The sequence below is a fragment of the Trachymyrmex septentrionalis genome, unplaced genomic scaffold, assembly GCF_001594115.1.
Source record: "Trachymyrmex septentrionalis isolate Tsep2-gDNA-1 unplaced genomic scaffold, Tsep1.0 scaffold109, whole genome shotgun sequence".
NCBI classification, from domain to species: Eukaryota; Metazoa; Arthropoda; class Insecta; order Hymenoptera; family Formicidae; genus Trachymyrmex; species Trachymyrmex septentrionalis.
The window spans coordinates 61,169-70,831 of NW_017304217.1; the positions used below are offsets into that span (position 1 = coordinate 61,169).

Below are 9,663 nucleotides of genomic sequence, written 5' to 3' on the forward strand. Positions count from 1 at the left end.
TATTATTATTATTATTATTATTATTATTATTATGTCTTGGATAATGCCCTAGGAAAAAATTCTGTGAATGACATCCTTGGATATGTTTAATGAGGGAAACCGCTTAGACAACTAATTTTTTATTTTATAAATCGAAAGAGAAAATGCAACTTTATCCAGAAGAATTCTCTTATCTTCTCGTAATTTCAAAAGTTTCTCTCGATCCTTCGTCATTTGTATATCGAGTGCCTTTAGTTGATCCTGTGCTGTCAAGAGCTCGTTCCTCAAATTTCCCACAGTGACCGATCGCTCTTGAGAGACTTCTTCAGCGCGCTTTAGTTCAATTTCTAATTTTTCTTTTTCCTACAACAAAATACACAATAACATACAACTACGTTTGAAATTTAATAATGATATTTACAGGTTTGGGGGTAAGTTAACTTTTTTTTAACTAAGTTAAGTTAAAGTTAACTTTGAAAATTTAACCTAGTTAAGATAAAAATTAATCCATGGTGACATTAATTGAATTAAAAGTTAAATTGATGAAAAAAAGTAATTAAAAGTTAAAAGTTAAATTTGTTGTATTTCATGATTTCAAATTAACTTTTTTTTACCTAAATTAAAAAACTAAGTTAAAAGTTAACTTTTTTAACTAACAAGAAAAGACTCACATATGTATTTCATGGATTTGATCAGCTTTTGCGTGATTATTTTGGGACGTAAAAAAATAATCTCTGTAAAGCAATAAATTGCACTTCTACGTATTTTTCAAGAAAATCGTAATTTTAGGTCATAACGACGAATCGCTTTCAAACTTTTTTATGTGCTTAAACGTAAATGAAATATTTGTTTTAATAATTATTTATTTAAAATTAGAAAAACGTATCTCCGATAGACACGAATGCATATAATCCAAATAAGGATCCGTATAACGCTAACTATCCCTGATGTTAACTTTAAAAAAATTAAATTAAAAGTTACTAGTTACCGGTTAAAATATAACTATGTAGAGTTAAAAAATTAAGAGTCTAAAATGTAACTAAATGAAGTTAAAATTAATTAACTTTTTAATTTAACTTTTAAGTTTTTAACTTTACCCAACTTTAGATATTAATAGAGATGATACAGATTTCGCGTCAAGATCTAGAGCGTCTGGATATTTTTGAAACAGCTCTTCTCCAGTGAGCACAGGATAGATTAAAAAAATACAGCGATTATAAGGTTAAACAAGATTCGTCCCGTTATATCACAATTCATCTTTTCGCAAAGTCTTCTTATAAAAAGCCAACAAATTATATACATAAAATTGCAAATCCATATAGGAACAACATAATTATAGCTCTCGTTTCACATCGAATGACGTCGGATGGACTTTTTTAGATACCACGCATGTCCAAAATCGAGACATCTTACAAACGTCATTAATGTTTTAGATTTCTGTTTAAAAGAAATTCTTAATAATATCTTTAAAATGTCTTATGTTCCGATTTTGGACATGCGTGCTGTCTAGGTTTTGTAAGAAAATTTGAAAATGTAGAATCATACAATTCAAAAGTTTCACGAAGTATTAGGAGACACGATAGTGTCTCGGAGCTAAAGGTACAATTTCATGCAGCAAAGTTGCACTGGCGAAGATTCCTCATTCCGTCGAGTCGTGCAAAAATGCATAGCGAGCGAAACTTCGTTCAAAGTTCGATATTGTCCAACTATGAGCGAAGCAACACTGACTGCTATAGTCCACTTGATTGGCCAAAATTTCGAATCATTTTTTGATTGATCAATTTTTTGAATTGTCTGTTCAACGCTTCTTTATTCACGGCCTAGTGGGAGTAAATTCGCCAGCGAAACTTCGCTCCATGAAAAGGTAAGAAGGTTTTAGCATAGAGCGTTGAACGTTAGTTTCGTTTTCGGCGGAATAGAGGAGTTTCATCAGTGAAGCTTCGCTGCATGAAATTAAACCTTAAGACAAACGCAGCGACATATCATATGGCGCGAGACCGACTATGTTATTTTATCTACATATACAGCATATTTTCTCTATTTTAACACTGCCTATTTTTCATGAAACGATGAATTTCCTTAAGGATAGAGCGAAGGGTTTTTTCGTCCATTTCTCGCCATAATGTTTACGTTTCTAAACATCATATATTGAATATTTAAAGTTGTGCTTGTGCTCTCAAGGAGCAATCACGAATAGAGCTGTCAGAATAGCCTTGCCCTACCCTATGAAGATTTAGTCAGACGATTATAACACACGTGAATATATTATATATTTTTCCATCAAAACGGTCTACCGCATATTGCCGGAACACGTGTCGCATTCTCGCGATGACACCATTCCCATAATTAGAAACATGTCATTGAACTCCTGTGTTTGTTCCAATAGGAGAATGACGCACTAAAAGCGCAAAATGCGTATGCATCGCCAGCGCTTTGAAGAGTTGGTAGGGTTTCCTCCATCGCGATGGCAAACGTTTAACGAGCTTCATTTAGCGAATTCCTTTTTAAAAGCTTTTTTTTTAAAAAAAGTTTTTTATTATTTAGAAAAAGTTTTTTAAAAAAAGACTCGAATATTAATGGACTAAAATTAGATGAAACAACCGAACAGAGCAAAATAATAATTGATTAAGGAATAATTGATGACTTAAGGAATAATTGATTGATCATACCGATCGGATGGCGTCGCGCTGGGACATCACTTCCTCGAGTTGTAACTTCTCGTGATGTAATTCACTATTCAGCCTACCGACCCGATCATTCTCGGCGAGCAGCAATCGGCGCAGAAACTCGATCTGCAGGTGCAAGTGTTCCACCTGTTGCTCCAACTGCGCGATCTCGGCACGTCTACGTCGCCACGCATTTAGTACCAGCACGCGACACACTACATTTGCCGCATTGATCGTCGGATCCTTGATTAGACCGACAGTTTCACTCTGTTCGGATTCCGAAGACGGTGTAGCGTCCGTCCAGGATCCGGCACTGCAATAGACGCTCCCAGCGTTCGCCAAGATATCCTTGCTCCTATCGGCGATATCGTCAAGACGACTGGCAGAAGACTCGCTCTCTGATCTGAAGGATATACAACTCTCATTAGATCTCACTTTCACAGTAATCAAAATAATAATCATTGTCAGATAACATGGAACATTCCAACAATATTATGCGGATTTTTCAACATTCATGAAATAATATAGATTCGTTTCGATTTATACATGAATTATCATTTTATCCTTATTTAATATTCGATAAACAGCAAAGATAAAATGATACATCATAAAACAGAACGCACTTATTATCTATTCCTTGTAGGGTAACTGTCCCAATTATTGTGCCTGTCCCTATTAGTGTGCTTTTGTATTTCGATAAGTCATAAAAAAACTAGCATAAATAAATAAGAAAACAAATTTTTTTTGTTAAGTTAAACTATTAATGCATACGATACCGAAGGTAACATTTTATTTTTTGAGTATTAAAGTATTTTAAATATTTTTCAAAAGACATGAGGAATTTATGTGAATCCAATAATACGTACCGCAAAATTTTAAGCTTGTTCCTATTAATGTGCTCTGTATTGGAGCTGAGAACATTGTATTATGAGTGTACTTTGAAATAAATATAATTGAAATAATGATTTATGTAATATTAACATAACAATTAGCTTAAATTTATTATCTGTTTTAGTAACTAAGTTAAAATGAGTCAAATGTGGATAGGCACACAAATTGGGGGCACATTAATAGGGCCATCGCCGCTTAGAGGATTCACTAATAGGGACAAAAACATTTTTTATTTTTGTCAAAAATATTATAAGGTATTAACATTTTTTAGATTAAAGAAATATTATAAGAAAAAGAAGTAGTTGAAAAATAGATAATTGATTGCAAGCAGATAAAATTAAAGCTACAATATTTAATAATTAATTCAGTAATAAGCAAATTGGCTAAAAAACACATTAATAGGGATAGTTACCCTATTATACATGAATCTAAAAATACCATGCGTTTTCGATGATTTTGATGTAGGGAAGATACTGGAATAATTGCGAATACCTAAGGAAAAAGTTAAATAAAGTAATGCTTAATTTATTGTAATTTAAAAATAAATCACTGGAGTATCTTTTGAATAAAGACTTTTTTAATTGATAAATAATTGGCAGTTTTTTATTTAACTTTTCCCTTAGGTGTTCGCAATTATTCCCCCATTCTTCTCTAACATTGCAAATATTTGTTTTCAAGGAATCAGCTCACTTGAGATCGCCGATGTCGGAATCAACGACAGGCAGGGATAAATCCATCATCGATAGACTTTTTTTGCAGCAAGGAGAGCCAAGGAAACTGGGCGGACATCGATCAGAACAGCTTTTGGGAATTGTTGTTGAAGTATCACGACCAGTTCTAGTCACCGACAATCCGACCGCCAATCTGTACGGTCTCTTGGGTATGCGATGATCGGTGCATCGGTACGGGCTTGATCGCGGATGACATCTTATGGACGCGGAGCCCGCGGTGGCATACGGTAATCTACGTTGCATGCATCGAGGCAACTTGGTCTCGACCCTGGTGATGGCCGCGAGTCGCGCACCCGGATTCCGTTTTGACAGAGTAATCGTTTCTGGCATATTGCTTGCAGTTTGCACATAAGACTGTCCTCGAATATAATCGAGATTGTTTGTGCGCACCTCTCGTCATAGAGACGAAACACGGTTGCTGCTAGGAACAAATGACTGTAGAGCTATAATTTTTCAGAATTTCTATAGGAATTTCAGAATTGTTCTATACAATTTTATAACTTTTTAGAAAATTTTGTAAATCTTTTATACAAATTAGAACACTTTTCAGAAGTGCGATGTTGAGAAAAAAAATCTACATTTTTTTCTAGAATTCTTTATCTATATATAAAGTCCCGTAATTCATCCGACAACGTTCATGGGCAGATAAAGCGGACTAAATTGAATCGAAAAGTCCATTTTGCAATTTTCGCAATAGTTAACAAGATATTAATTACTAAAAATTGTTGAATATTGGTCTTCAATAATTTCTTTCTTAAATATTATACTATCAACTTTACAGAAAAACAGCAAGAGATAAAAATTATTTATTTTCTTCTCATAGAACTCGAAGAATTTTTTCAGAATTTTTCATCAACTTTATAGTACTGCATTTTCTTATTTTTACCAATATAAGAAAATACAGTATTAAAAAATTCTAAAAAAATTCTTAGAACTTTATAAGAAAAAAATAAACAATTTTTGTTTCTTGCTATTTTTCTGCAAAATTGATAGATATTTGAATAAAAAAAATTATTGAAAATCAATATAGCGATTTTTAGTAAATATCTTGTTAACTATTGCGACAATTGCAAAATGGTAGAGAATTTTTCGACTCAGTTTAATCCGCTCTACCTACTCACGAGCGTTGTTGGATTAATTACGAGACACCTGTATATAAATATTGAATTGTTCTATGATTTCTATTCTATTAATATTATAATTTATGAAAAAATTTTATAAAATTTAAAGAATTTTAAGATATTTTTCAGGAAATCTTCATAAATTCAAAAATATAGAAAATATGTAAATTCTTAATAAATATTACGAGATCTTATGAGAATTTTTTTCATCAGAGCAATGTTAATTCTAATGAAAAAAAACATTCCTGATCGATATTTATTTACGATTTTTATCTCCTCTTCCGCTAACGCTAAATATTCACAAAAAGTTCTATTGGTATTACCAATGTACTGAATGTTCTAAAACAGTAAAAGAATCGTCATAGAATGTGCAAATGTCGATGAAAAATGTTCAGAATATTGTATGAATACTCCTTGTATATTTCATGAAAATTGCGAGCGAACGAACATCTCTTCGCCGACAGAGGGCCGCAGCAAAGAGCATTTACTTGTAAACAAAAATCACCTGGGAGAGAATATAAGGAGCACAACATTTCATTATTTCGTCTTTGAACAGTGTGAATCGTGAAATGTGTATATATATGGAACATTCTTGGAGTATATAACGGCGTACAAATGAAATTTTTAACCAACAATGTACCATAAATATTCGAATAAATACGTTATTATAATATAACAAATAATGATAATACATGTTATACAATATAATAAGAGTCAACTACAGATCTTGACCAATGCGTGATTTATTATATTTATATTATTATTATTATAATATTTCAATCATTTGATCATATAAAAATTAATGCTGTCCTACATATTATATTTCGGCTGCGTGATTGAGCCCTCTACAGAAAAATTCTTATGAAAAAAAGAACTGCCTCATCTTATGAGAAATCATGATCAATGATACGTCGATCCCGGAGTAAAAAGCACTGCTTACAAAACAGTTGGAAGACCGTATGGAAATAAATTTCGGTTAACTTTTTAATCATTTACAGCAAGAAAAATGATATCATAATACTTTATACTCCAATTAGAAAACATTACCCGCTACAGTTCCTAAAGTAAGCAATTAATGCATCTCCTGTTTATAATCAATCATGTAATTTTTCCTCTAGAGCGGAAACGTGAAAAGTACGTATTTTTATGTATATATAATACAAATTTCAATTTTACTGATGGAATCATTTCGTCCTTGTTTATCAAATGTTAAAGAGGGACAAATACTTAATGCTCGCGAGCATTAATTAGGAGCGTCAAATAGAACGCATATTATCCAAGTATAAGATGTATGTAACTATAAGTATATATATGTGTGTATGTGGTTGTGTGTGTATGTGTGTGTATGTGTATATATATATATATATTTCCGTCAGTACTTTATAGAAGCGTGACAGTAGTATCTGCTAAATTTTGATTACGCCGCGCGCACCAGATCAGAAATCTCTTATTCATCCCCTCGCTCCCTCCGCTTTCGTACGTCGGTCGGTCGGTCGGTCGGTCGGTCGATCAGTCAGCCTGAGTCAGTCGCTAGTATCATCCGGTCAGGTCGGTTGTTCTCGCGTCACGAGCTCGCGGATCGAGTACGCAGAACGCAGCGCAATTAACAGCAGTTAACGCGCGCGAGGCCAGTCGTCGGTCGTCCAGCCATCTATCATCGATCGTGAAGCAACGGAAGTACGAATATTACTTTTCCGTATTGTGATCCACCTCCGGCTGTTTTTCTCCCATCTGCGGGCCGTGATCTTACGCGAAGGAAATCAGACCTCTTATTAGGACCGCACGCATCTCTCGTGCTCGTCGTCGCTGTTCACAACTCATCGACTCGAACAACGCTAGGCCTCAAGAGGCCTATATATAGCATGTTGATTTGTGCAGCAGGCAAGTCTTTCTTTTTTCTTGTAGTTACTCGTATACTCTCTTTCCCTCCCCCCCCTACTCTCTGTCTGTCTCTCTCTCTCTCTCTCTCTCTCTCTCGCTCCATCCTTCTATCTCTCTTTCCCATCACATTGTCCTACGATAGTTTAATTATAGATACGCGGTCTGTACGGGCTTAGGCTCGCCTAAAATAATGATTGAATCAGCGTTGCGTCCTTCTTCGCGCTCCTTTTTCTCCCGGGACACTTGCGTGCAATGTTTCTGGATATACCCCCGCGAACACAAATGTACGGAACGAACAGCTGTCGTTTCGGAATCTTGAAGGCTTCACCTGGAAATTATGTTTGTCTTCTCAGTTACTTACCGATGCTGGCTCGAATACATGTATATTGCAACATCGCAATTTACCACTCAAACATAGCAATGTACATTGTAGCGTACGAATTCAATTTAAAATATTGAAACTGTATATTAAGAGAAATGAAAGATGCTGATCTAAAAAGATAATTGAAGAGATGTAAGATATCATGAAACTTCTCATTATTCATTAAGATTTGCCTTAAGTTGTTCAGCAATTCGAGTATTCGAATTTATTTTTATTGCTAAAGTAGAAAAATTTAAGTTTACTTTTTTGTAACTGCACATAATATCAATTGGTATATTTATAATTATATTTCAGATGGACAAAGTTCAGTATATTAAAGACTCACAGTCATGGAACAATTCAATGGCATAAGTGATGGAGATATTAATATAAGTGATATCAGTAAGTATCTTGAGTATATATTATGTATTTTAATATAGTTTTGTATAGTTGTGTGATGTGTACTATTTTTAGTTGACGTCATACAAACCACCGATCCTGATTCTATGGCTACTATAGTAATGGACAGCGAACAGCCACGTGTTGAGATTTTAGAACAACCAGCCAGTAAAGCACTACGGTTTCGCTATGAGTGTGAAGGCAGGTCAGCTGGCAGCATACCTGGTGTCAACAGTACACCAGAGAACAAAACTTTCCCTAGTATACGAGTAAGTTATGATTCTCCAGTGAGACTTTGAGTATTTCTTTCTTCTTATTTCTATATGCTTATAATATTCTTGTAGATCGTGGGTTATAAGGGTCGTGCCATGGTAGTTGTGTCCTGTGTAACAAAGGATGCCCCCTACAGACCTCATCCACATAATCTTGTCGGCAAGGAAGTATGCAAGCAAGGTGTTTGTACAGTAGAAATTCCATCGGGAAATATGGTTGTTACTTTTTCAAATTTAGGCATTCAATGTGTGAAAAAGAAGGACATTGAAGAAGCTCTTAGAATGCGTCAAGAGTTACGAGTAGATCCCTTTCGAAGTATGTATGATTTTGTCATATGTATATACATATATTATGATACTTTTTCATTAATCTAGATAAGTTGGTTATGAAGAGATAAATTATTGCAGCTGGTTTTGAACATAGGAGACACCCGACTAACATAGATCTTAACGCAGTGAGATTATGTTTCCAAGTTTTTTTGGAAGGATCACAGAAAGGAAAATTTAACAAACCTTTAGCGCCCATTGTGTCTGATCCTATTTATGATAAAAGTATGTAATACTATATACCACTACAAAAAAAAAATATATATATATATTTACATACAGTAATCTATTAAAATCTTTCCACGCTATTATTTCTCAAACTATTTATTACTCGGAAAAAATGTTTCAAGTAAAACTTACTCTGTTCTACTTGACAAATTACTAACATCTTTCGAAAGAATGAAACTATCACTCAGGGACAAAATAAATCAATTTATATCCAAGATCACAAGGAGAAGTATCGTGCTAAAACTCTCCAAGTATATTTGTACTCTGATGGCAAATGTGTCTTTCAAAAATTCATTTGAAAGTTTATTGATGAGAATATTACTGACTTTAAACAATCGCAGTTGATCTTGAATAATTTTGAATCATCTTGGATGGTCTTGAAAAACCAACACACATATCATAAGCCAATAAACTTGTTTCAAAGTACGCCTAATTAAAAAACAAAATATCGTTCCTTTGTTTTTTTTTCTGATATAAAACGGTATTTTGTTTTTTAATTAGGCGTACTTTGAAACAAATTTATTGGCTTATGATATGTGTGTCGGTTTTTCAAGACTATCCAAGATGATTCAAAATTATTCAAGATCAACTGCGATTGTTTAAAGTCAGTAATTTTCTCATCAATAATCGTTCAAATGAATTTTTTGGAAGACACACAAGGTCTTTGAAATCTCCAGTGACATTTACACACTTGGAAAAAAATGTGTGCCCATCATGAGATTTTCTCTTCGAAACAGAGTGAATTTTATTTGGAACATTTTTTTCAAATAACGAGTAGTTTGGAAAATACTGCATGAAAAGATTAAT

At 33.7% G+C, this 9,663-nt stretch overlaps 2 protein-coding genes across 4 annotated transcripts in view; one reads left to right on the plus strand and one right to left on the minus strand.

The window, feature by feature from the left end:
• The window catches only part of LOC108748781, a 12,903-nt gene extending 8,246 nt beyond the window's left edge, over positions 1-4,657 (minus strand). For both annotated transcript variants that reach the window (XM_018487142.1, XM_018487150.1), the window contains exons 1-3: positions 4,227-4,657; positions 2,649-3,048; positions 151-342 (exon numbers count right to left, since the gene is read on the minus strand). In XM_018487142.1, the coding sequence (XP_018342644.1) occupies positions 151-342; positions 2,649-3,048; positions 4,227-4,597 (963 nt within the window). In that variant the 5' untranslated portion in view covers positions 4,598-4,657. The remainder of the gene's footprint in view (positions 1-150; positions 343-2,648; positions 3,049-4,226) is intronic.
• A 2,259-nt stretch (positions 4,658-6,916) lies between these two features.
• LOC108748738 (embryonic polarity protein dorsal) overlaps positions 6,917-9,663 on the plus strand; it is a 5,150-nt gene continuing 2,403 nt past the window's right edge. Inside the window, exons 1-5 of one of the 2 annotated variants that reach the window (XM_018487048.1) lie at positions 6,917-7,269; positions 7,946-8,032; positions 8,105-8,298; positions 8,374-8,617; positions 8,710-8,853. In XM_018487048.1, coding sequence (XP_018342550.1) covers positions 7,981-8,032; positions 8,105-8,298; positions 8,374-8,617; positions 8,710-8,853 — 634 coding nt within the window. In that variant the 5' untranslated portion in view covers positions 6,917-7,269; positions 7,946-7,980. Of the gene's footprint in view, positions 7,270-7,732; positions 7,784-7,945; positions 8,033-8,104; positions 8,299-8,373; positions 8,618-8,709; positions 8,854-9,663 lie in introns of those variants that run through there. The other variant, XM_018487057.1, reaches the window with a different exon arrangement.